General features: G+C 44.6%; 2 protein-coding genes across 3 annotated transcripts in view; one reads left to right on the top strand and one right to left on the bottom strand.

Moving 5' to 3' along the window:
* UBR7 (ubiquitin protein ligase E3 component n-recognin 7) overlaps positions 1 to 14,423 on the bottom strand; it is a 48,111-nt gene extending 33,688 nt beyond the window's left edge. The window contains exons 1-6 of one of the 2 annotated variants that reach the window (XM_068254644.1): positions 14,126 to 14,423; positions 13,898 to 14,051; positions 9,705 to 9,838; positions 9,565 to 9,625; positions 7,605 to 7,700; positions 1,286 to 1,339 (exon numbers count right to left, since the gene is read on the bottom strand). In XM_068254644.1, coding sequence (XP_068110745.1) covers positions 1,286 to 1,339; positions 7,605 to 7,700; positions 9,565 to 9,625; positions 9,705 to 9,838; positions 13,898 to 14,051; positions 14,126 to 14,166 — 540 coding nt within the window. In that variant the 5' untranslated portion in view covers positions 14,167 to 14,423. The other variant, XM_068254645.1, reaches the window with a different exon arrangement.
* On the top strand, positions 14,135 to 23,164 carry LOC137533319 (uncharacterized). Its single transcript, XM_068254646.1, has 2 exons — positions 14,135 to 14,518; positions 22,833 to 23,164. The coding sequence occupies exons 1-2, from the start codon at positions 14,347 to 14,349 to the stop codon at positions 22,961 to 22,963; spliced, it is 303 nt and encodes a 100-aa protein (XP_068110747.1). The 5' UTR covers positions 14,135 to 14,346; the 3' UTR covers positions 22,964 to 23,164.
* The last annotated feature ends 4,009 nt before the right edge of the window (positions 23,165 to 27,173 follow it).

Raw genomic sequence — 27,173 nt, forward strand, 5'->3', positions numbered from 1 at the left:
GTGGGAGCGATCCGATGCGTATGGGGCTGGAGGAAGCCTCAGGTATGTATACTTGATCCTCTCTGGTTCCCTTTAAGGATAAGCAACAATCACTTGTGCTGCCTTCCCAGCACGTAATGTTTGTTGGAAGTCTAGTCTGTAAAGAGCATACAAAATGACCGCAGCAGCATCAAGCATGGAAAAGGCAATACAGACAGACCCCTTCTCTCTCCACCCCCCCCCCCCCCCCAATACTGTTTCATGCACTCACGCATGCTTCATCCATTACCATAATCAGCAGCACCCCCCCCCCCCCCAACCACTTACTTAATTGCTACTGTAGTCCTTTGAATATAAGTCATTCTGCTTCCCTCATACCCTGCACAAAGCAGTACATGCTGCGTCATATCTCCAGGGTGGTCATTGATCCCCCGTCACTCAGAACTATCACACGTGTTTTGAGTAACAAAACTTAAAGCACACCTGAAGTGACATGATGAGATAAACGTAGGTACATATAATACTAGCCCTAGTAAGAAACTCTCTGCAGTCCTCTTCTGTTTTCCAGAAACTTGAGTTCTATACAAAATAGATGCTAAAATAGCTCAGAAACAGTGAGATACGACTTCTAATGAGGTTTAAAGTGGACCTAAACTCCTGCACAGGACAGAAGGGAAAACTTAGAGAAATCTACCCTGTATGTATTTAGAAAGTTTAGTCTGTCTGATTCCCCCTCATTTGTGACTAATCACAAGTTGTAATTTGATCTCTCAACCGTGTCAGCTCAGCAATCTCTGCCACGGCAGAGCGCCAATTGGTGAACAAAGGCTTTTAACGCTATGTCTGTTTCCATGAAAGCAGGTAGTAGACACACTGCAGTGGCAGGGGATACAAATACTCACTTTCCGGCAGGTCCTGTACAGGTGTACCGGCTTCATTCTTCTTCCTGTTTTTGCGTATCATCCCCTTGTAATAGCGCCCAGGGGGCGCTATTACAAGGAGATACATGATTACCATGCACAATCAAACCGTAGTATACCGTCAAACCGTGGCAACCCTAAATCGGGAAGTTGCATTGTGTGTACATATCCAAACTGCTCCCGAAAGATAACGGGATACATTTTCTGATAACATTGGAAAATTTATTATTTTATCGAATGGGAGCAGACCGGACATGAAGGAAATAATCGACTAGTTTCCCTTGATCAGACAGGATACTGCATCAAGTGTATTCAGCATTATAGAAGGATCAGTATAACTACCACAATATACAGGAACAATCTGGTTAGATGGATAGCTGACTTACCCTGCCATGAAACCAATCTTCACACACAATACACTGGACCATCTCATCGGGAGTCTACAACACAAACAAGAGGAGTGTGATTTTCCAAAGATATTAGTACAATGCACAAATCTATGAAATAAGCACTTACAGGACAACTGAAGTGAGAGGGATATGGAGGTTGCCATGTTTATTTCCTTGAAGGTAACCTAAACAGAGTGATATAGATGTTTCTTTTTAAACAATACCAGTTGCCTGGCAGCCCTGCTGATCTCTTTGACTGCAGTAGTGACTGAATTACAGACCTGAAACAAGCATGCAGCTAATCCAGTCTGACTTCAGTCAGAGCACCTATTCTGCATGCTTGTTCAGGGGCTGTGGCTAAAAGTATTAGAGACACAGGATCAGCAGGAGAGTCAGGCAACTGGTATTTTAAAAGGAAAAATCCATATCCTTTTCAGTTTAGGTTCCCTTTAAAGCAGCAGGATTAGCCATACGCCAGGGGGGAACACACACACACACACACACACACACACACACACACACACACACACACACACACACACACACACACACACACACACACACACACACACACACACACACACACACACACACACACACGTTTTGATTTCAGTGAACTTATAATGTAAATGGAGAATTCTGGGGGGAGGCGGGAGGATAAAGTCTCAATATGTAGACATGTGGGACCCTAACATTATGGGGGGTGGAGAGGGGGGTGGGGACAGTGTAAAGATTAAGGAGGTTGGTAAAACTTCAAGTAGCCCATTTCATGTAAACAAAATTGGTAAATGTGGTGGTAAAAATATAAAGTGCATGGTAACCAATGCTCGGAGCCTTGCAAATAAAATAGACCAACTAGAGTTCATTCTGAATGACAAAGGCTATGACATTGTGGAAATAACCGAGACATGGATGAATGAAAGCCATGACTGGATAGCTAATTTAAAAGGATACAATGTGTTTAGGAGGGATAGAACAGGGAAAAAAGGTGGAGGGTTTTGTCTCTTTGTTAAGAATTCTTTTACAGCCGTCCTCAACGATGAGATGGAAGAAGATTGCGAAGATGTGGAGTCCGTTTGGGTAAATATTCATGGTGGAAATAAAAGTTGCCAATTGCTTATTGGGGTATGCTACAGGCCACCTCTTATTAATGAAGCTGCAGAACTGCGATTACTACAGCAAATTGAAAAAGCTGCAAGTAAAAATGAGGTCAGTTATGGGCGACTTCAACTTTCCAGACATTGACTGGAGTATTGAGGCTACCCATTCTGGTAAAAGCAGCAGATTTCTGGCAGCACTACAGGACAATAACTTGACTCAAATGGTAACGGAACCAACTAGGGGGAATGCGTTACTGGATATGATCATTTCTAATAGACCAGATAATGCATCAAATGTGCAGGTTCAAGAACATTTGGGAAATAGTGATCACAACATGATAACGTTTGATCTGGTGACTGATAGGCCACGGGGCAGCGGGACCACTAAAACTATGAATTTTAGAAAAGCAAAGTTCAATCAAATTATGCAGGCACTAAGTTTGGTGAACTGGGATAATGTACTACAAGGGGAAGACACTGAAGGGAAATGGCAAGCTTTTAAACTTCTACTCAATCAATATTGTAGTATGTATATACCATATGGAAACAAAATGTCTAGGAATAAAAAAAGGCCTCTATGGATGAATAGAAAGGTTAGGGATAAAATGAAGAAGAAAAAGAATGCCTATAAGGTCCTAAAACAGGAGGGGACCGAGGCTGCACTAAGCAATTATAAGGAGTGCAATAAAAAAGAAATTAGGCTGGCAAAGATCGAAGCTGAAAATCAAATCGCTAGGGAGATCAAATCTAACCCAAAAAAGTTTTACAAGTACATCAACTCTAAAAAAAAGAAAGGTTGACTGTATAGGACTCCTAAAGGATAAGAGTGGGAACTCAATGGTGGATGACCAAGGTAAGGCAGAGTTATTAAACGCTTTCTTTGCTTCTGTCTTCACAAAGGAAACAGCACTGTTGCAAATTACAGAGGCAGAAGAGTCTCAATCTTCAAACTGTAATATTAAATACTTAACGCAGGAAGAAGTGAAGGCAAGACTAAATAAATTAAAAATAGACAAGGCACCTGGCCCGGGTGGCATGCATCCTCGGGTCCTAAGGGAATTAAGTTCAGTTATAGATAAACCCCTTTATCTTATCTTTTGTGACTCTCTTGCAACTGGCAGAGTGCCAGTGGATTGGCGTACAGCCCACGTTTTCCCATTATTTAAGAAGGGCAAAAAAATCAGATCCCGGAAATTATAGACTTCTAAGCTTAACATCAGTTGTATGCAAACTATTTGAGGGGTTACTAAGAGATACTATACATGACTTCATAGTAGAAAATAATCTTATTTCTCAGCATCAACATGGGTTTACTAAAGACAGGTCCTGTTTGACTAACATGCTCAGCTTTTATGAGGCAGTGAATGCTAATATGGATATTGGGAATGCTGTAGATGTGATATACTTTGCAAAGGCCTTCGACACTGTTCCCCACAAAAGTCTAGTGCAAAAGATGAGGATGCAAGGACTGGGGAAGAGTCTGTGTGCATGGATAGGGAACTGGCTAATGGACAGAAAACAAAGAGTTGTGGTCAATGGATCGTACTCAAAATGGGAGACTGTTAGTGGGGTCCCACAGGGGTCTGTACTGGGTCCAGTGCTCTTCAAATTATTAATGACCTAGTAGATGCAGTAGTGAGCAATGTTGCTATTTTTGCAGATGATACAAAATTGTGCAGAATCATCAACTCTCAGGAAGATAGTGTCATATTGCAACAGGATCTGAATAGGATGGCTATATGGGCACATAGATGGCAGATGAAATTCAATGTTGAAAAATGTAAAGTTATGCATTTTGGTCGTACCAATGGTCTAGCACCATACAAAATAAATGGGATACAGTTGGGGACATCAAACTTGGAGAAGGACTTAGGAGTACTCATCGACAACAAGCTAAATAATCATACTCAATGTCAAGCCGCTGCCGCTAAAGCTAACAAAATTTTGGGATGCATTAAAAGGGAAATAAAAACTCGAGATGCTAGCATAATATTGCCCCTGTTTAACTCTCTAGTAAGGCCACATCTGGAATATGGAATTCAGTTCTGGGCACCACATTACAAAAAAGATATTGCAGGTTTAGAGCAGGTGCAGAGACGAGCAACAAAATTGATACGTGGGATGGAAGGTCTCACTTACCAATAAAGGTTAGATAAACTGGGTTTATTTAGTCTAGAGAAAAGACACCTTAGAGGAGATCTAATTAACATGTATAAATACATCAGAGAACAATATAAAAGCTTGGAGGATGAGCTTTTTGTCCCTAGGCTTTCACAAAGGAGTAGAGGACATGATCTGCGCATGGAGGAAAAATATTTTAGACATTTATTTAGGAAAGGGTTCTATACAGTAAACTAAGAGTGATTAAGATGTGGAATGCATTGCCACAGGAAGCCGTTAGTGTTGGGCGAACATCCAGATGTTCGAGAACGTTCGGCCGAACGGTGTCCCGATGTTCGGTACGTTCATGCCGAACACCGAACATAATGGAAGTCAATGGGGACCCGAACTTTCCTGCCTACTCAAAGCTAAACCCAACTTCAAGTGGTGGAGAAATGACGCGGTTCGGGTATTTATTTACCCGAACCACGTGACCCGCTCGGCCAATCACAGCGCGAGCCGAACGTTCGGGGAACGTTCGGCCATGCGCTGTCAGGCCGAACATACGTTCGACCGCATGGCCGAACGCATGGTCGAACACCACGAGATGTCCGGCGGAGGCCGAACCGAACTCGAACAGCCCAAAATCCGGGCGAATCCGAACAGTGGCGAACACTGTTCGCCCAACACTAGTCGTTATGACAAACTCTATACATGCATTTAAAGCGGGCTTAGATGCTTTCCTTGCGTTGAAAGACATCCATGGCTACAATTACTAGGTAATGCCCAGTGATGTTGATCCAGGGATTTTTATCTGATTGCCATCTGGAGTCGGGAAGGAATTTTTCCCTTTTGGGGCTAATTGGACCATGCGAGGGAGGATATGTGAGGGAGCAGGCTGGAGTTGTACTTTGTACTGGTTGAACTCGATGGACGTATGTCTTTTTTCAACCATAATAACTATGTAACTATGTAATTCTATTCCTGGTGGGAACCATGTCTTTTGCCCACAGCTTGAGGCTAAATACTGATGTAATTTCTTCCCTTAACTTTTTTTCTTCTCTCCTCCAATCGCCGAGTCACCTCAGCCTTGCTTGTAAACACAAGTGAGCAGAGGATCATGTTTCAGCTACGCAGAGAAATAAAGGGAAGACGAGGAATATATTATAGATAAAACCCCCCAGCATGCAACTGTTTGGCAATGGCTATTAAAGGGTCAGTGCTCCCAAGTTATGTGATAACTCCAAACCATAACAGCAGAAAAAAAGTTTTGAAAGTTTTAAATGCAGGATTAGCATCTTTATCACTTAATACACTCAGACCAGTTGCTGTTGAAATTTGATTTTTATGGTGACAATCCTGCTTTAAGCAACACCAGTTGCCTGGCAGCCCTGCTGACCCTCTGCCTCTAATACCTTCAGCCATACACCCTGAACAAGCATGGAGCATATCAGGCATTTCTGACATTGTCCATTCTGACAAGATTGGCTGCATGCTTGTTTCTGGTGTTATTCAGACACTACTGCAGCTAAAAAGACCAGCAGGGCTGCCAGGCAACTGGTATTGTTTAAATGGAAATCAATATGGCAGTCTCCATATCCCACTCAGTTTAGGTGTACTTTAACCACCTCCGTCACACCTAACTCTCACCATCTGATTACTAAAACTACTATTGCTTTCATATTACTCATATTACTCACCTCAGGTTAACTTTAAATTACAAAATGAGTAAGACAAAAGATTTAAGTGACTTTGAATGGGGGAGAATCATCAATGCAAGAAGAGCTGTTGCTAGCATCTCTGAAACAACAACTTTTTTAGGATTCTCTCACCCAACAGTGTGGCCCAGTTCACATTAGCGTTTTTTTTCCTGAACGTATACTGTACTAACGGAACGGATGTGAAAGGATCCAATGTTAACCTATGGATCCATTCATATGCGTCCGTTGGTACGGGTACGTTCCAGTCCCCGGATCTAAAAACTGCCACAGGCCCTAATTTTCCGGACCGCTCTGCTTAGTGGAACGAATCCGGACAAAAAAAATGCAGCATCATTGGGGCAATGGGAAACGGAACGTTTCTTTACACTAGTGAAGAAATGGACCGTTCTACGGGAAATGAGGGCATGGGCCGACGCAAACCTGAGCAACGGGAGGGTGCAGCAGCCGGGCGGGTGAGGGAGGTTTCATAGATACCCAATCTTCTGTAGCAGCCGGCAGTGGAGGCTTCCGTCTTCTTCTGCGTCATGTGACTAGTCACATGACGCACTGTGTAGTCACAGCGGAAGAAGAGGAAGCCTCTACCGCCGGCTGCTGCTGAAGATTAGGTATGGATCTGCTGAGTGAAAACGGATCTGATCAATCATTGATCAGATCCGTTTTTCACTATGTGAACCGGGCCGTGGACAGAGCCTTCCGGATCCGGTGAAGGGGAGACCGGATCCGCTCACCGGATCCTTTTGGCTCTATAACGTAATGTGAACCAGGCCTTACTTTAGAGAGTGGCAGTTGAGAATTTTTTTTCTTTTTTAAAGGCTGGTGAACTAGAGAGAGGTAGCAAACATAGTCGGCAGCAACAGAAGGTCAACATCACTAAAATGACAGCTGAATTCAATGCAGGTGCATCACAAAGCATTTCCCAACACATAACAAGGCGGTCTTTACAAAAAATGGGCTGAAGCAGCAGGAGACTATCAAGAGTGCCTTTGGTATCACAGAAAAATAGGAAAAGACTCCTGTTGTGGGCCCTTGCCACCATACTCGATTGGTCTCAAATTGGTTTGAGGAACATCAGATTGATTCGAGTAACCTGCTTCCATGGCCAGCTCAGTCCCCCGGCCTCAATCCTGTCGAGCATTTGTAGGACGAAATCGAAAAATCACTTCAAAGCTTGGAAACGCCACCATCCAATCTGATCCAACTTAGAGCTGCCATTATGTCAGCATCTTGTTTAGTCCATGCCAAGAAGAATACCGACTGTGATCAGACCTTAAGGTGGACCGACTCCTTATTAGAGGTTGCCTCTAATTCTTTGACCACTCTACCCTCTTAATATGATTTTTGTTTCGAGTTTCCTCCCACTTTGAAACCCTCAAGGCCATACGTGGAGGCACTCACCTCATCCTCGGGATCAGGGTAGGGTCGTTTACATATGCAGTAGAGGCCAAAGAAGTTGTCGTTATATTTGTTTTGAGCGTTGCTCTTCTCCTTGTCCTAAAGAAGATGTAATAACCAATTAGTGTATGAATAAAAAATGCATACAATACAATACGAATACAAAATGCATACAGTTCCTAGAGACACCCCAACCTACACAAGAATACATCACACTGTCACATAAATTAATAAAGGGCATCTTCTGGAAAAAATAACTTTCCATTAATCTAATGCTACTGTGACCCCTTCACAGCCCCCTCCCACACACACACACCTTAAAAAAAAGTCAAAAATGACACTTATAATAGCTGACTTATGTCAAAAATATTTTACACAAGTCATGAGTGGGCAGCACGGTGGCATAGTGGTTAGCACTTTCACCTTGAATTGAGTTTGTATGTTCTCTTTTGCAGGTTTCAGCCTGCAATTAATTAAATGAATCAGGCAACAAAAGGAGGATATCCCGCTACACCATTGGCAGGGTAAAAAAAATCTCCAAATATTATTTAACACATTGGTGGATACACAGAAAAAAGCCTGCGCATATCGGAGTACAAATGGCTCCTTAAACATAGCTACGGCTAAGTATGGGTGTATAGGCATAGCTACGGCTAAGTATGGGTGTATAGGCATAGCTACGGCTAAGTATGGGTGTATAGGCATAGCTACGGCTAAGTATGGGTGTATAGGCATAGCTACGGCTAAGTATGGGTGTATAGGCATAGCTACGGCTAAGTATGGGTGTATAGGCATAGCTACGGCTAAGTATGGGTGTATAGGCATAGCTACGGCTAAGTATGGGTGTATAGGCATAGCTACGGCTAAGTATGGGTGTATAGGCATAGCTACGGCTAAGTATGGGTGTATAGGCATAGCTACGGCTAAGTATGGGTGTATAGGCATAGCTACGGCTAAGTATGGGTGTATAGTCATAGCTACGGCTAAGTATGGGTGTATAGGCATAGCTACGGCTAAGTATCGGTAGTTGTAGCAATTCTATTTTTCCTTGCCTCTAGTTAAATGAATGTTTATACTTGGAAAAAATACAATAAAATCCAGGATTCAATATTAAAATTCTATGTTAATTATTGTGCAAGCATGATCAGTTTTTAGCTTTAAATGTGAAATTTTGCATGTGGAGAAAAAAAACAAACAACTCACAGCAGAGCAGCCCATTGTGGGCGTTTTCTCCTAGGCAAGTATTAGCTATTGAGCTCGGATTTAAAATGCGGATGAATGTGAATGGCATCCAAACATTTGCATGCGACAAAATATTAGCAAGTGCTACACAGACAATTGTGAACCCTCCTTTAAAGTAAACCAGAGACGACAGAGATTTGATGCTTACTCTGGGCTTCCTCCAGCCCCATAAGCACATCTGAATCCCTCGACGTCCTCCCACAGTCTGCTGTTCAGCCCCGGTAACTGGTTCAGTCGAGGTCTTCTGCGCATGCGTGGAGGGGCCACACATTCGCAGAAGACTCCGACTGACACAGTTACCGGCGGCTGATTGCGGCTGAGCGGCAGACCGCGGGAGGACGGCAAGGGACTCAGAAGAGCTTATGGAGCTGGAGGAAGCCCCGAATAAGCATCAAATCTTTAGGTTATGCCGTCTCTGGTACACTTTAAATACTACTAACAGAGTAATGTCTGCTTTCCAGTAAAGTCACTTTATAGGACAGCCATCACAAAAATACCAACATTCTGCCAAACTTATGTAAAGACATCTAATGCTCATCATTCTGATTTGACACCATTTTTATGTTAATTTACAGAATTTGGCACATTTGACTAATCCCTTTCCAATTAGCATGAATGTTAATTGTTTTCTTCTCTAAAAGCATCCCTTTTGTTTTTTATCAAATCAATAAGCATCCTTAAACACAGCCTTTGCATTCTGATATTACGAGTTTATACGTACAGGATGTAATTTGCACTCCAGCTGTTTAAATTTGCCATTTCCACAGTCACAACGGAAGTTTCTGTAAAGAGAAATGAAAAGTTAGATAAACACAAGGAGGACATGATGAAGATGGCAGAGATAGAAAGTCACATATGTACCTCTTTGTGTACAGCTCAAACAGTTCATGGCCTTCATGACACTTGTATGAACAAGCCAGACACACCCCAGCCGGCTCCTCTGTCTTTGGGGTGCACGTGTTACATGCATACAACGCCTGTCTTTTCACATAGCCCTATAAAAAAACAAAACACAAAGATCTGTGAGGGCCGGTGGCTAAACAATAAAATACATAACATTTGAAAAGTACATTTCTCCCTTGTCTCAGATCAATGCATAGTTGCAGGATGGACTGTGCTGCAGAGGTATCAGTCAGGTGTTCGTAAATGCCAGAGTAAACAGGTAGTTTTTCAGTTTGAACTTAAATGCTTCCAGGGATGAAGAGATCCTAATTGGGTGTGGCAGGGAGTTCCAAAGTGTAGGGACAGCATGACAGACAGCTCTGGTTTCAAAGGTTTTGAGATGGATTCTGGGAGTGACCACATTATTAGATCCTTTTGATCTAAGAATGTGGGGGGGGGGGGGGGGGGGGGGTGATACAGTTGCAACAAATCCTTGAGATATTCCGGGCCCAGATTGTGCAAGATTTTGAATGTCAATAAGCCAATCGTAAATAGATTTTTCCATTTTATGGGTAGTCAGTGACGTGAGGAAAGTGTTGGAGTTATGTAAAGCGGGTGTCAGGAATAGAAAGGAAGTGGGAGGGTGATCTCCTAATGAAGGCATCAAAACAAGGCATGGGATATCTTAAAGCAAGCCTGAAAAAAAAAATTGTCATTGTATGTGTAGCGTCAATGGTCAACAATTTTCCTGGAGGCTCGTATTATTGTTTTGAATTTTTTTTCATCATAAATCTTTATTTGAAGCAGTTAACATAACAATATAAACATGGAGAATATAAATTGCGTTTAGAAATATTGTTTTGAATAGCCTCAGCACTCTGGTGTAAAATCTGCTGCATTCTGCTGCAAAAGAAATAAAAGACTTGTAAAGTTTTCAGTCCTATCCTGTTATCAGCTGTGTTTGCTCCAGCCAAATAGAAGTGTTTTGACTTTTTAGGAAAGGTGTGGCTATGTTCCAGTGCCTAATTTGCATAGATAAAAGCACTGGTTGATTAACCTAGGAACTTCCTTCATCAATCTTAGCATTACATTGATGCTATGCTTTCTTCCTGCAAGGACCAGGGTATATGGGGGGAGGAGTAGTGTTCTCCCCAGGGCCAATTAGGTGGGCGGGCCACCCGGCTGTTTTCAAACCCCGCCCAGCTGTTAATCACCCACCAGCTAAAAAAACCCAGTGCCTAATAAACTGCAGGCAGTAGCGCTCCATTGCCTGCTAGTAATCAGCACCCAGCTCTCCCTCAATAACGCTGTCTGGTGGAGCAGGGATTAGCTGGGCGGGTTGTAAGGGGCGGCACCATGCACTTCATCTAGCTGGAAACTCCTGCTCCATCTCTCCCTTCCGCCCTCCAATGAGTAGGCTTTATTTTATGTCAGCACCTCTCTGGCCAATGAAAAGAGAGGCAGCCAAGGAAGCACGCCCACACATTCTCGTCAGCAGCCTGCAGGAGTTTTGAGATGAGAGAGACCATGTGTGTTCTGCAATTAGGGAGCTCATTCTCCATCCCCCAAGATAGCAGATAACATCCATGCTGGTGTATTTAGATAAGGAGCTGCTAGAGCAGGAGAGGTGATATAAAGCCCAGTCTACACTTTGAGATGTTGCAGCGATCCGGCGGGATCGCCTCTTCCGTGTGCCCGCCGCATTCGATTCCCCGCTCGTCCCCGCTTACCTTCCGCTCGATTCCCTGCCATTGTCCCCTCGCGGGGAGCGAGCAGGGAATCGGCGGTGCGGAGATCCGTCCTGTCGGATCTTATCAATCGAGCCGCATCAGCGGCTCGATAAGGAGCATCGCGGCCGCATCTACTCGTGTAGATGCGGCTTAAAGTGGACCTAAACCAAACATTTGTTTTAATTAAAAATCTTTAGTTGCACCACTCTGACACATACAAAAATAAACAAACACTCTTTCAAACCTATGATCATTTCAGTGCATGCTTTTCACCCTTCTCTTTTCATAACTAGGATTATACTGGGGGCTGCCATTAGCAATTCCTCCATTGCCGGACACCATCTACTCCACCAGTTTGCCGATTTTGTCCCGGCAATATGAAAGGAAGGGAGGGGTTCCACCAATAAATGTAAAATATTTTATATGTGTCATCATGCAGCTGAAAAAAGGCTATTTATTATTATAATTTAGAAAATAGATTTTATTTCTGAAATCTTGTATTTTTAATTTGGGTCCACTTTAACTTCAGAGCTCAGTTTGTTTATGTTCAGTTCGTGGGGCAGAGGAGAGGTGATATAACTTCAGAGCTCTGCTTCTTTTTTTTTTTTTTATATTTGTTTATGTTCAGTTTGTGGGTTAGAGGCGTACACGGCATGTACAGTGATAGGGTGTTTCCGAGGCAGCCTCCTGTGCACTCATCTCTCCTCTGCTCCCGAGTCCCAAACTGAAAGTAAAAAAAAAATGCAATCTTCTCTCCTGCTGTGTCTGTTAGTCTGTGGCTGTGTCAGCTTACATCCTGTTTGTAGTGCTCCCCCTTCCCCTTCAACAATCATACTGCAGGAACAAAGTGGACCTGAACTCTTGCACAGAAGGAAAACATAGTGAAATGTACCCTGTATGTATTTAGAGTCTAGTCTGTCTAATAACCCCTCTTATCTAATCACAATTTGTAATTTTATTTCTCCCCTGTGTCACCTGACTGCCATGGCAGATAAACTCATTTGAAAGCACAGGAGGTTAACAATATGTCTGCTTCGATGAAAGCAGGAAATGGAAACAGTGCAGATTTATTGTAGAATTTGTATCGGCTGTAACAATGAAATGTTTTTCTTTAAAGCTTATGTTGTTGCTTATCTTTTAGAGGGCAGAGGAATATCTGAGTGCTGGTCTGCTTTAAAGGGACCTGAGCATCATAATCTGAAATAATTTCTCTCTAATGCTAGGTACACACGATGCAATTTTCTGACAGATTTACTGTCAGATGGACTATTTCCAGCATGTCCAATCTGATTTCTGATCAAATTTCTGCTCAATTTCCCATATAAGTGAATAGAAAATCAATTGAAAATCAGATTGAACATGTTGGAAATAGTCGATCTGACAGTGCTGTCAGAAAATTGCATTGTGTGTACACTTAGGCTCATCTCCTCATCCTCCTCCTACACTGTAAGCAGGGTTGGGTGGGGGAGGAGTCAGGGTATATAGGGAGCAGATATAGGGGGTTATAAATAAGGGCAGGGTATACCTGGGGGTAGACGCACCTCTCTGTGTGACTGTCCCCCAACACAGCACATGCCTTAGATATTGGGGTGAAAGGAAAAGTCAGGGTATAAGGGGAGTCAGGGTATAAGGGGGAGCAGATAGTGGGGGTATATGGGAGGGCACAGTACAGGCCTCAGATATTGAGGTGAGGGGAGGAGTCAGGGTATAAGGGGGAGGAGTCAGGGTATATGAGGAGCAGATATTGGGGGTATATGGGAGGGCAGGGTATATCTGGGGATAGGAGCACTTCTCGGCATCACTGGCCCCCAGCACAGCACAAGCCTCAGATATTGGGGTGAGGGGAGGAGTCAGGGTATAAGGGGGAGCAGATATTAGGGGTATATGGGAGGGCAGGGTATACCTGGGGGTAGGAGCACTTCTCGGCGTCACTGGCCCCCAGCACAGCACAAGCCTCAGATATTGGGGTGAGGGGGGGAGTCAGGGTATAAGGGGGAGGAGTCAGGGTATATGAGGAGCAGATATTGGGGGTATATGGGAGGGCAGGGTATATCTGGGGATAGGAGCACTTCTCGGCATCACTGGCCCCCAGCACAGCACAAGCCTCAGATATTGGGGTGAGGGGAGGAGTCAGGGTATAAGGGGGAGCAGATATTAGGGGTATATGGGAGGGCAGGGTATACCTGGGGCCGGAGCACTTCTCGGCGTCACTGGCCCCCAGCACAGCACAAGCCTCAGATATTGGGGTGAGGGGAGGAGTCAGGGTATAAGAGGGAGCAGATATTAGGGGTATATGGGAGGGCAGGGTATACCTGGGGGTAGGAGCACTTCTCGGCGTCACTGGCCCCCAGCACAGCACAGGCCTCAGATATTGGGGTGAGGGGAGGAGTCAGGGTATAAGAGGGAGCAGATATTAGGGGTATATGGGAGGGCAGGGTATACCTGGGGGTAGGAGCACTTCTCGGCGTCACTGGCCCCCAGCACAGCACAAGCCTCGTCCTGCAGAGCCTCATCCTCCTCCAGGACATCGAGCAGGGACAAGACCGTCTCCTCCTCGGCGCTCCTCTTCTCTCCCTGCTGCTCGCTTGCCGCCATCCTGCAGAATAGAAAGAGAGGAGGCGACTTCCGGTGTTGGTGGGCGGAAGTCAGCTGATCTGGTTGACATCTTACCTTCTTCCGGCGCTGCCTCTGAGAAGCCCTGCTGTCGTCATAGCAACCGTGTCTCGCCGCTACTAATCACGTTCATTCCTCAGTGTGGCGTCACCAGCACCTACATTCTCAGGCCCGCCCTCTGCTCCGTCTTCTTATTGTCCTCCGCAGCTACTCTGCCAGTTTCCAAGATGGCGGCGGCAATGTTGTCGCCGGGAAGTGACGTCACGTAGTGCAGCAGCATGGAGCTGAGCGCGGAGCTGAAGGGTCGGGATGGGGGTTCCTGCCCGTTCCGGGTGAGCTGCGAGAAGTCTCTGCCTGGGCTGCTGGCCGGGCTGGAGCGCCTGCAGGGGGAGGTCTCCGCCGAGCTCAGCCGATTGGTGGAGCGGGAGAGGGGCGGAGCTGGGGACACAGGTAGCTGTCAGCCTTCTGCTTGTATATCATATCTGCCAACTGTCCCTCTTTCCTCCTAATTTGTCCCTTTTTCAGGACTTTGTCCCTTTTTCTATGTAAATATAGATATTTATCTACTGAAAAATGTGTTTGACTCTCTAAACTCTATTCCTATCCTTTAAAATGATATATTTCTAATGTTCAAATGTTACTATGGAGGAAAATGAACCAGGATAAAAAGGACCAGTGTGGTTTGAGTTATAAAACAATACATTTTTTGTATGAAATCTTTATGGTATTCATGATTAGGGGTGTGGCGGGGGCGTGGCTAGGGTTGAGGCAGGGCGTGGCTTAAGTGTCTCTTTCTCATCTCATAAAGTTGAGGTATGTAGAGATGGGAAGTTCGGATCTTTTCAATGATCCGGATGATTCGAATCGGATCATTGAAAAGATCCGGATCTTTGATCCGAATCTCGGATCATTTTACTACCAAAGCATTCGGGGTGAGATGACTAGCAGGACAGGTCTTTCCCTGCTGTGGACAGGAGAAGGGGAGGGGGGTGGACACACAGAGAGAAGGGGAGAAGATGGACAGAGGGCAGGGAGTGGACAGAGAAGGGAGGAGGGACGAGCAGAGAGCAGAAATGTTTGTGCACACAATACCCACATGCTGCAACCATATGCTTCACATGTATTTCACCTATATGCTCATCTGTGTACTTTCCATGCAAACGTCACACAGTGAAGGAAAGCATTCCCAGAAGATAAGTGCAGCTGTTTAGTGCCGAGTGCAGGAGGATTATATTACGCTGCAATCACAGTGCCTGCAAAGTTACTGAGCTGTGCTGAGCCAAAAGCTTCCAATGTGTTCACTGTGCACAACTACGGAACAGACAGCCTATAATGAGAAGCACGTTTCAGCCAGTATGTGTGCTCTACACATATCTGGCAGTGCAGGGGCGCCGCGAGGCATAAAGCGAACCAAGCGGTCGCTTGGGGCCTCACAATCTTAGGGGCCTCGGCGGCTCCGTGACGTCGGCGTGACGTCACTTTTTCCCCGCAGCCCCGCCGGGCTGGCAGAGCAGAGCAGGGCTACAGGAAGATGGCCGCCGCCGAAGCCCTGCTCTGGAGACTATGTCTCCAGTACAGGGCTTCGGGTGGCCATCTTCCCGACCCGTAGCCCTGCATGAATCAGCGCGGGAGATTGGAGGAGGAAGCCAGGAAGGGAGCTCCGTGGGAACTGCGCGCCTGAGAAGCCGGCCGGGAGAGGAGACCCGGGAGAGAAGACTTCTGCCAGTGCCAGCCTGCCAGGTGAGTAAATTCTTTTCTTTTTGCAGCCGCAGCCCTAATTGCGAATTTGCGATTGATTTCTGCTGAACTGTGCCCTAATTGCATTTGATATCTGCTGAAAATGTGGCCCTAATTGCGATTGATTTCTGCTGAACTGTGCCCTAATTGCGTTTGATATCTGCTGAAAATGTGGCCCTAATTGCGATTGATTTCTGCTGAACTGTGCCCTAAATGCGTTTGATATCTGCTGAAAATGTGGCCCTAATTGCGATTGATTTCTGCTGAACTGTGCCCTAAATGCGTTTGATATCTGCTGAAAATGTGGCCCTAATTGCGATTGATTTCTGCTGAACTGTGCCCTAAATGCGTTTGATATCTGCTGAAAATGTGGCCCTAATTGCGATTGATTTCTGCTGAACTGTGCCCTAAATGCGTTTGATATCTGCTGAAAATGTGGCCCTAATTGCGATTGATTTCTGCTGAACTGTGCCCTAAATGCGTTTGATATCTGCTGAAAATGTGGCCCTAATTGCGATTGATTTCTGCTGAACTGTGCCCTAAATGCGTTTGATATCTGCTGAAAATGTGGCCCTAATTGCGATTGATTTCTGCTGAACTGTGCCCTAAATGCGTTTGATATCTGCTGAAAATGTGGCCCTAATTGCGATTGATTTCTGCTGAACTGTGCCCTAAATGCGTTTGATATCTGCTGAAAATGTGGCCCTAATTGCGATTGATTTCTGCTGAACTGTACCCTAAATGCGTTTGATATCTGCTGAAAATGTGGCCCTAATTGCGTTTGATTTCTGCTGAACTCTGCCCTAATTGCGTTTGATTTCTGCTGAAAATGTGCCCTAATTGCGTTTGATTTCGGCTGAAAATGTGCCCTAATTGCGTTTGATTTCTGCTGAAATGTGGCCCAAATTGCGTTTTTATTTTCTGGTGTCTGGGGTAACTGTTGCTGCATTTATTATTTAATGGTCATAGTTGGCTATATTTGCTGTGCTACGGTTAAGCTTCGCCCATACAATGTCATGGCCGCGCCAATCTTTCGGCGCGCTACGCGCGCCTCAATCACCCCAACATCCATTTTTTCCCCGCAAACAGCCCCGCCCCAATCCGCCCTCCTGCTCCACCCACATGTCATGGCCACGCCCACTTATGCGGGATAGCCACACCCATTTTTTGCCGCGGCGCAGGATAGGGCCTCTTGCTACAGTCCGCTTGGGGCCACAAAAACCTTAGCTGCACCCCTGTGGCAGTGGCACCCATGTCCCCTCTCTCTCATGTACCTGTCTCCCTGCAAGGCTGGCTCCCATCCAACAGAGCGATCCATCTCAGCTCTGCATCCAGGACCCCGCTGCCCGCTGAGAGGGGGCGTGTCGCGCCTGGCCCCGCCCCTTTTGCGATCCGAATCACTCATTTTGATGATTCGGATGATCGACTCATAAAATAGATTCGGATCAAAGATCCGAATCGTTCATGATCCGGACAACACTAGAGGTATGCTTGTATATTATTTTAAGGGGGGGGGGGGTTGAGCAGCAGGGATGTTTTAAGGCATAGACAAACCAGGCAGATGCATAGTAGTGTTGTCCGGATCATGAACGATTCGGATCTTTGATCCGAATCTATTTTGTGAGTCGAATCATCAAAATGAGTGATTTGGGTCGCAAAATGGGTGGGGCCAGGAGCGACACGCCCCCTCTCAGCGGGCAGCGGGGTCCTGGAAGGAGAGCAGAGATGGATCGCTCTGTTGGATGGGAGGCAGCCTTGCAGGGAGACAGGTAGATGAGAGAGGGGACATCGGTGCCAATGCCAGATATGTGTAGAGCACACATACTGGCTATAACGTGCTGCTCATTATAGGCTGTCTGTTCCGTAGTTGTGCACAGTGATCACATTGGAAGCTTTTGGCTCAGCACAGCTCAGTAACTTTGCAGGCACTGTGATTGCCGGGCAATATGATCCTCCTGCACTCGGCACTAAACAGCTGCACTTATCTTCTGGGAATGCTTTCTTTCACTGTGCGATGTTTGCATTCAAAGTACACAGATGAGCATATAGGGGAAATACATGTAAAGCATATGATTGCAGTATGTGGGTATTGTGTGCAAACATTTCTGCTCTCTGCTCGTCCCTCCTTCCTTCTCTGTCCACTCCCTGCCCTCTGTCCATCTTCTCCCCTTCTCTGTCCACCCCCCTCCCCTTCTCCTGTCCTGCTAGTCATTTCACCCCCGAATGCTTCGGTAGTAAAATGATCCGAGATTCGGATCAAAGATCCGGATCTTTTCAATGATCCGATTCGAATCATCCGGATCATTGAAAAGATCCGAACTTCCCATCTCTAATGCATAGCTCCCAACTGCCCCTCTTTTGGAGGGCTATTTTATTGTAGAACAGGGGCAGTCCCTCTTTGGGAGCCCTGTCCCTCTTTTTTCCTTATTTGTCTCTCTTTCAGGACTGATGTAGAGATCTATGTGAATATTTGTTTTTTTTTTTTCTACTTAAAGCCCGAGGTGGGCTAAAAAAATGAAGGGAAAAAAAAACTCTGCAAGGAGAGACCGTGTGTCTCATAGTGTGCAGGGAGGCGGGCCAATGGCAGCTCAGGAAACCCTGCAGGAACGTCCCTGGCAGATGTTTTGAATAGGGAATCCCTCTCCCTGTGTTTACCTCCAAGATGGCGATAAATATTGTCACTAATCTCGGGGGGCTATAGCACAGCAGTGGAGTCATGAGACAGAGAACATGCTTCTGTGTCCCATCTGCCCACCTCGGGTTCTCTTTAAAATGTGTTTAAAGGTAGTGTAAAATGCATCAATTTAGAGAGTGGGGGCAAAGTTTAAAGTCAATTAAAGTGAGTCTGAAGTGCAAAGAAAAAAAAAAAAAAAAAAAAACGATGTACCCCCAAGGAGAGGGAAGGCTCTTGGTCCTTTTTTTTCCAGACTCACTTTAATTGACTTTACTCCCAACTTTAACTTTACTCCCATCCAGTGGCGTACCTACCATAAGGCTGCAGGTGCTCACAGCACCGGGTGTAGCCATGGCTAGGGGTGCCACTGTGGTGCCCAGCCTCAGATGTCTTCCTGTTATTTCTCCTCTCCCACCAGGCTCCCTGACTTGTGCCTCTAACTCTTACCCCCCCCCCCCCCCATCTATGCCCCTTTTTCTGACTGCCCTCAGAGGAGCTCAAAAATCTAATCATACCATAGTCCTAGTCCTACCATATTATTTTTGTGTATTTATATAGCACTGACATCTTCTGCAGCACTTTACAGAGTACAGTCTGATAACGGTTAGCTCCGTCCACATCCTGGTGACTCCTTTTCCTCAAAAATCCCCCAAAATTTGCAGCGACACACTCGGCGCCCCAACCCGTCAACCCTCCCACCCAAAAATAGTTTTGGCCTAGTAATCCTAATCCCAACATTACTGCGCATGCATGGCCCAGCTGCGTGTGCCTCAGTCAGGATGTTGTGCTTATACAGCTTGGAAAAAGGGTGGATGACCCGAAACAGCGGATCTGTCGCTGTCCTGCTATACACCACAGGGCTGTGGAGTCGGTCCAAAAATCCACCGACTCCGACTCCTCAGTTTAGGATTCCACCGACTCCACGACTCCGACTCCTCTAATTTGCATATTACAATTTTGTTGATTAAAAGTATGTAACATGAAATTCGTCTCTTAACTGCCAACGCTTAGGAATTTTACAAGACTAATGAAGTGAGAAGGATATGTAGACTACTATATTTATTCCCTTTAGACTAAAACTAGTCCTTGGTAAGAGTACTTGTAAAAGGTACAAACCGGAACAAAGAACATCTATCAGGCCCTAGGCAATGTAACTGTGGGTACATGTAAGAGTGATGTGCAGGTACTCTGCAGGGGAATGAGGAGATTCTTCCTCTATTACACATTCTTCATGCACAATCTGAACAAGGTTTATGGGCGACAGACAACACCTCTGTGTTCAATGTGCACAGCATTCTCAGTGGATTCCCTGCAGCTCTGGGGGGAGTGCATATGTAGAGTATAGTACTACTGTGTAACAAAGTAAACCTGAGACAGATGAAATTAAAGTTTTATACATACCTGGGGCTTCCTCCAGCCGCCTTCAGGATAATCAGTCCCTCGTTGTCCTCCTCCACCACCTGGATCTTCTGCTATAAGTCCAGGTACTTGAGCCAGTCAGGCGTAGTGCGCATACACACACTCCAGGAGCATACTACACCTGTGCAGCACTATTGCGCAGGTGCAGAATGTTCCTGGCTGTGGGAGCGGCATGCGGCCGGACAGCGCTAACTGGCTGAATTACCAGGACTCATAGCAGAAGATCTGGGTGGTGGAGGACAGCGAGGCACTGATTAGCCTGAAGGGGGCTGGAGGAAGCCCCAGGTATGTATAAAACTTTACTTTTCATCCGTCTCAGTTACCCTTTAATTTGTAGTCACCAAACCAAATTTTAATAACATATCAAATTATTTGATTTCATCAGCAAAGGGAGTGCACACATTTGCATAAATCAGCATCAATGCAGAATTATTTCCATCTCGTTGACCATCTCTATTAGTGACACAGCTACACATCAGGCTTTATTCTTACAGCATAGATGTTATTTAGTATATATAAGAGATTCCTGTGTACACATCATATATACAGTCACAATCAGATATGTATATCTGACCATAAAAATACGGGGACTGCTTTATTGAAGCAGCACAAGTAACTAATTTTGATTGGTTTATTTCATTTTTGTGGACTAAGCATAGCTATTACTGTATATATACATTATTTTTAATGACTATTATCTGAGAAATAGAACATTTTATCATATTTTCTAATTTAATTACAGTTAACAAATTCATTAGGAGTCGGAGTCGGTGCATTTTTTTCCCAACTCCGACTCCAGGCACCCAAAATTGCCCGCCTCCACGACTCCGACTCCACGACTCCGACTCCACAGCCCTGATACACCATGCTGTTTTTTAACCTTTAATATGGAATAAAGAGCTAATTTTTACTAAGACGGTGCCGACTCTTTTGGAACTGGACTTTACTAGTCACCTGGAAGTGCACAGGTGATTCGAGTCTTGGCACGTCACCTTCTTTGATTTTTCCCCCATTGGTGCATACCACACACAGATGTGCCTCAGTCACACTCCCATCGCCGGGAGTGTCCTGCTCCTGCGTGTGGTCAGGCTGCAAATGCACAGTACAGCATGACTGAACCGATTGGAGGGATAAGGAAAGGTGGGGGGAAAGGCTGCGCATCCCTAAACATGTTGCAATTGAATGGTTAATCGCACAGGAATACACCGCCTCTGCCAGACTGAAAAATGCATGCCCTGCATCCAAAACAAGTGCTAACATGTAACGGTCAGGTTAGCTGCTCCCAGCCCCTCCTCCTGAGTTTCCTGTTTGCATGATAAGTAGTAGCAGATTTGCATATGATTTGCATCTGAATTGAATGTGAAGTGTGCAGAAAATCTATTTAGGTGCTTCACACTGAGCTGGTGGTCATTTCAGATGCAGCCTTAGTGGTATGCGCTGGTGTTCTCCTCGCGATTGGAGGGATAGACCGCGTCGGCTAGTGGACGACCAGAGTGGCCGGGGAGGACGGTGAAGGAGACAATGGGCTAAAACATACATTTCAAATTCTGGCCTGTGGGCCAAATGTGGCCCTCTGAACCATCAGATTTGGCCCTCAGATGGTTTTCCCACTTTGAATTGTATATGGCCCTCTCTAGATCACCAGGGAAGCCATATGGGGAAGGAGACAGCACTAGATACCAGGGAACTGTATAGGAGAGGGAAGGGGGGGGGGGGGGGCACTAGACACCAGGGAACTGTATAGGAGAGAGAGAAGGGGGGCACTAGACAACAGGGAACTGTATAGGGGAGGATGGGGGCCTCTAGATACCAGGGAACTGTGGAGGGGGGCTATTAGACTCCGGGGAACTTTATAAGGGAGAGAGGTGGCCACTAGACATTAAGGTCGGCTCGCAACTTGGTCCCAGAGCTCAATTTCACCCCACTTTGTATTTGCGTTTGACACCCCTGGGCTAAAGGGAGCCTCAGGTAAGTAGTAAATTTGATCTCAGGTACACTTCAATACATGAGTTTTGCGGTAATGTGCTGCACAGCATTATACTGAAATGCCCGGCTGCACTGTGAACGTCGCTATGGGTGTTGCATATAATGGAATAATGCCTTTATAATGTAGCTATAGAAAAGTTGTTGATCCGCATCAAGCCAGTAAAACATACATTTATTGAAAAAAGTTAAAATGACGTGTACGTTTATTAAAAAAAAAGAAGTTAAATGAGGGCTTTTTGGTCGCTAGCGCTGGATCCCCTCTGCTGGGGAAGGGAGGGGTGCCTCTTTAGGATACAGAGACTTCCTCCTCCTGAAGTAAACACCCCTCAGGGGCACTTTTTTCCCCTTCAGGATCCCTTTTGACAGCACTCATAACAGAGGGCCCGTGCACACCAAAAACAGTTAGCAGATTCGCAAAACTCTAGAGATTTTTGAAGCAGATTTTCAGAGCGGTTCTAGGCGAGAGGTTTTCTAAACATGCCTAGCAGTTTTTTTTTTTTTTGGGAGCATTTTTGTGTAGCAGATGTCATATATTGTTACAGTAAAGCGGTTACTGAACAGCTACTGTAACAAAAACGCTTGAAAAACCGCTCTGATGTAGCGTTTTTCAGAGCAGTTTTCCACTTTCCCATACTTTACATTGAGGCAGAAACGCCTCAGAAATCTCAAAAAATGCTGCGGGACCCGAGTTTGCATTTGGGGGGAAAACAAGCCACTCTGGTGTGCACCAGCCCATTGACTAGCATCAGCAAATCAGTTCCCCCCCCCCCGAAAGCATTTTAAAAAATGCTCATGAACCGCTCTTGGTGTGCACTAGTCCATAGAGAGGAAGAGCAGGAGGCTGCAAATACTGTACAGCCAGCCTCCAGCCTTTCCTATGGTAGGAAAAGGTAAAAAAATAAATAAATTTGCACATTGACCATCGCATTCTCTTTTCTGATAACACAGGTGGTGATGCGCTGGGAGAGGAAGAGGCGGAGGAAGATGATGATGATGATGATGATGATGGCGATGAAGAGGACAGTAAAAAGAATGGGACGCTCGCCTCCACCCCTCCTGCCAAACGGAAGAAGGTTTAGGGGCACCAGTGTGTCATCATTCAGGGACTACAAACCCATTACCTGCTCACACACCTCTGAGTGCAGCGCTGGGACTCTGACACTTCCGGAGACGAGGCCTGCAGGTGTCCAATCGCTGCCAGGAAGTAATGAACACTAATTTATACACACAATCTCATTCAAGTGCAACCGGCTATTAAAAATAGTAACATTTGTGAAAAATCCCCGGCTTTCCCTTCCTTCTCCTGTTTTGTCATTCTGTGGGCTGGAATTGCAGACTTTGTATTATTTGGTGGATGCAGCATCTATGATGTGACGCTGTGGCGGACAGTAAAGTGGAACTGTAGCTTTAATGCTTTGCAAGGAAGGGTAAAGGTGGCCATACACTTGTAGATTTGCAGCAGATTCGACCATCAGATAGATTTCTGTCAGATGCCTGTCAAGTCAAATCTGACAGGAATCTATCTGATGTGTGCCACACGCTAGGAATAGATTTCAGAATAAAACCTATTGGAAATCGATCTAAAGGGGCCCATACACCTAATGATTTTCCCGCCAATATACAGCAGATTCGATCACTGATCAAATCTGCTGTGAAATCGTAATGCAAACGATTGATTTCCATCCAAAATCAATCGTTTCCGTCGAGCCGTCCGTGCGGAAGATTTTGCTTGATCGCCGGCGGCTCGGGAGTGTGCGTCGATAGCGGCGTTTGAATGCCCGACGACCAACGCAACACAGCGGAAATACGTTACCTGCTTCAGTCAGGGTGAATGACAAAAAATAAAATCTTCTATGAACTCACCATACACCTAACGGAATACCTTGGGGTGTCTTCTTTCTAAAATGGGGTCACTTGTGGGGTTCCTATACTGCCCTGGCATTTTAGGGGCCCTAAACCGTGAGGAGTAGTCTTGAAACCAAATGTCGCAAAATGACCTGTGAAATCCTAAAGGTACTCATTGGACTTTGGGCCCCTTAGCGCAGTTAGGGTGCAAAAAAGTGCCACACATGTGGTATCGCCGTACTCAGAAGTAGTATGATGTGTTTTGGGGTGTATTTTTACACATACCCATGCTGGGTGGGTGAAATATCTCTGTAAATGGACAATTGCGTGTAAAAATAAATAAATAAAATAAAATAAAAAAAATTGTCATTTACAGAGATATTTCTCCCACCCAGCATGGGTATGTGTAAAAATACACCCCAAAACACATTATACTACTTCTGAGTACGGCAATACCACGTGTGGCACTTTTTTGCAGCCTAACTGCGCTAATGGGCCCAAAGTCCAATGAGCACCTTTAGGCTTTACAGGGGTGCTTACAATTAGGCACCCCCCCACAAAATGCCAGGACAGTAAACACACCCCACAAATGACCCAATTTTGGAAAGTAGACACTTCAATGTATTCAGAGAGGAGCATAGTGAGTCCGTGGCAGATTTCTTTTTTTTTTTTTGTCGCAAGCTAGAAATGGAAACTTTTTTTTTTTTTGTCACAGTGTCATTTTCTACTAACTTGTGACAAAAAAATAAAATCTTCTATGAACTCACCATGCCTCTCAGTGAGTACTTTGGGATGTCTTCTTTCCAAAATTGGGTCATTTGGGGGGGTATTTATACTATCCTGGAATTTTAGCACCTCATGAAACATGACAGGTGGTCAGAAAAGTCAGATTTTTCAAAATGGGAAAATTCACTTTTGGCACCATAGTTTGTAAACGCTATAACTTTTACCCAAACCAATAAATATACACTGAATGGATTTTTTTTCTATCAGACATGTAGCAGAATAAATTTGGACAAAAATGTATACAGAAATTTTACTTTATTTGAAAAATGTCAGCACAGAAAGTAAAGAAAATCATTTTTTTGACAAAATTCATGTCTTTTTTTGATGAATATAATAAAAACAAACTCGCAGCAGCAATCAAATAGCACCAAAAGAAACCTGTATTATGCTGCATACACACTTGAGATAAAAGTCTCTGGAAAAGGCAAGATCACAGACCAATTTTACCCCATTCCATGTAGTATGAGAGCCATACTCTACACAGTCTATTCTATGGAGCTGCACTCCCCATCAGATAAAATCTTTGCAAGATGCTGCACACAAAGATGCCCTTACACATTCAAAAGATCGTTATCTGCAAAAGATCTCTTCCTGCAATAGATCCATTCCTGCAAAATGCATGCATAGTCTATGAGATCTGCAGATCCTCATACACACCTTGTTTAACAGACTTCATCTGCATATCTGGCAATCATCTGCAGATCTGAAAATCCATCCTGGTGGATCTGATCTGCAGATGATATGCAGATGATTGCCTGCTAAACAAGGTGTGTATGATGATCTGCAGATCTCATAGACTATGAATGCATTTTGAAGGAATGGATCTATTGCAGGAAGAGATCTTTTGCAGATAATGATCTTTTGAATGTGTACGGGCATCTTTGTGTGCAGCATCTTGCAAAGATTTTATCTGATGGGGAGTGCAGCTCCATAGAATAGACTGTGAAGGTATGGCTCTCATACTACATGGAATGGGGTATAATTGGTCTGTGATCTTGCCTTTTCCAGAGACTTTTATCTCAAGTGTGTATGCAGCACAAGTGACAAGAAAAGGAGGTAAAATTCATTTAGGTGGTAGGTTGTATGACCGAGCAATAAACCGTGAAAGCTGCAGTGGTCTGAATAAAGAAAAAGGCTCTAGTCCTTAAGGGACGAAAAGACTGTGGTCCTCAAGTGGTTAACCCATTCAGGTTCCGTCGTTTTCATGTGAGAAATGTTCACCTCCCATTCATTAGCCTATAACTTTATCACTACTTATCACAATGCACTGATCTATATCTTGTTTTTTCCGCCACCAATTAGGCTTTCTTTGGGGGGTACATTTTGCTAAGAGCCACTTTACTGTAAATGCATTTTAACAGGAAGAATAAGAAAAACATGGAAAAATTCATTATTTCTCAGTTTTCAGCCATTATAGTTTTAAAATAATACATGCCTCCATAATTAAAACTCGCGTATTGTATTTGTCCATATGTCCCGGTTATTACACCGTTAAAATTATGTCCCTATTACAATGTATGGCGACAATATTTTATTTGGAAATAAAGATGCATTTTTTCCATTTTGCATCTATCACTATTTACAAGTTTAAAATAAAAAAAATATAGAAATATTTCATCTTTACATTGATATTTAAAAAGTTTAGACCCTTAGGTAAATATTTACATGTGTTTTTTTTATTGTAATGGTTTTTTTTTATACTAAACATTTTATTTGGGTACTTTTGGGAGGGTGGGAGGTAAACAATAGATTGAAAATGTAAATGTGTGTTAATTCATTTTTTTTTTCAGGTGTAGTATTACTTTTTGGCCACAAGATGGCGGCCATGAGTTTGTTTACATGACATCACTCTAAGCGTAGCATGCGCTTAGAGTGACGCATCGGGAAGGAGACGGCCAGAAAAAGCTCAGCTTCCGAGAGAAGCGGTCGCTTTTTTTAGCGGGGGAGAGGAATCAGTGATCGGGCTCCATAGTCCGATACATTGATTCCTTGGCTACCCAATCCGCGACCGGGAGTGTGCGTGCACGCGCACGATCGGCCGCGGTGGCGCGCGGTAGCGCGCATGGTTCCTGGACGTAGAAACTACGTCCAGGAACCAAAATAGGTTAAACAATAACAGTGTTCTAGCTGTCCTGCTAATCTTCTGCCTCTAAATACTGTTAGCCATAGACTCTGAACAAGCATGCAGCAGATCCGGTGTTTCTGATATTAATGTCAGATCTGCCTGGATTAGCTGCATGCTTATTTCAGGTGTGTGACTCAAACATTAATGCAGAGACCAACAGGACTTCCAGGTAACTGGTATTGTTTAAAAGGAAATATATATGGTAGCCTTCATATCACTCTCTTTAGGTGTACTATAAGACCAGACTGTTCGATGCTACAGGCTGAAATGTAAAGGTCATTTGTAAGCAAATTAAATTTCAAGATGTTGTTTATGTTTCAGTGCTGCATCTGTTTTGTAATACAAGTGGAAATGGAAATTAAATGAACATGGTCTTTTGTAAATGTGTAATTTCACAGCCTGGTCCCTCGTTGCTATTATTATTTGCCACTAGGAGGTGCTGGTGGAGGACAGGCTTCTCCTTCAGCTCAGTACAGAGCCTGTCTCCATATACAGTTGGTTGCAAAAGTATTCGGCCCCCTTGAAGTTTTCCA

This window comes from Hyperolius riggenbachi, chromosome 9 (genome assembly GCF_040937935.1).
Source record: "Hyperolius riggenbachi isolate aHypRig1 chromosome 9, aHypRig1.pri, whole genome shotgun sequence".
Lineage (NCBI taxonomy): Eukaryota > Metazoa > Chordata > Amphibia > Anura > Hyperoliidae > Hyperolius > Hyperolius riggenbachi.

Coding starts and splice junctions, on each gene's coding strand:
- LOC137533319 (XM_068254646.1), top strand. CDS start 14,347: ATGGAGCTGAGCGCGGAGCTGAAGGGTCGGGATGGGGGTTCCTGCCCG. Junction 14,519..22,832: donor GGGCGGAGCTGGGGACACAG/GTAGCTGTCAGC, acceptor CTGATAACACAG/GTGGTGATGCGCTGGGAGAG.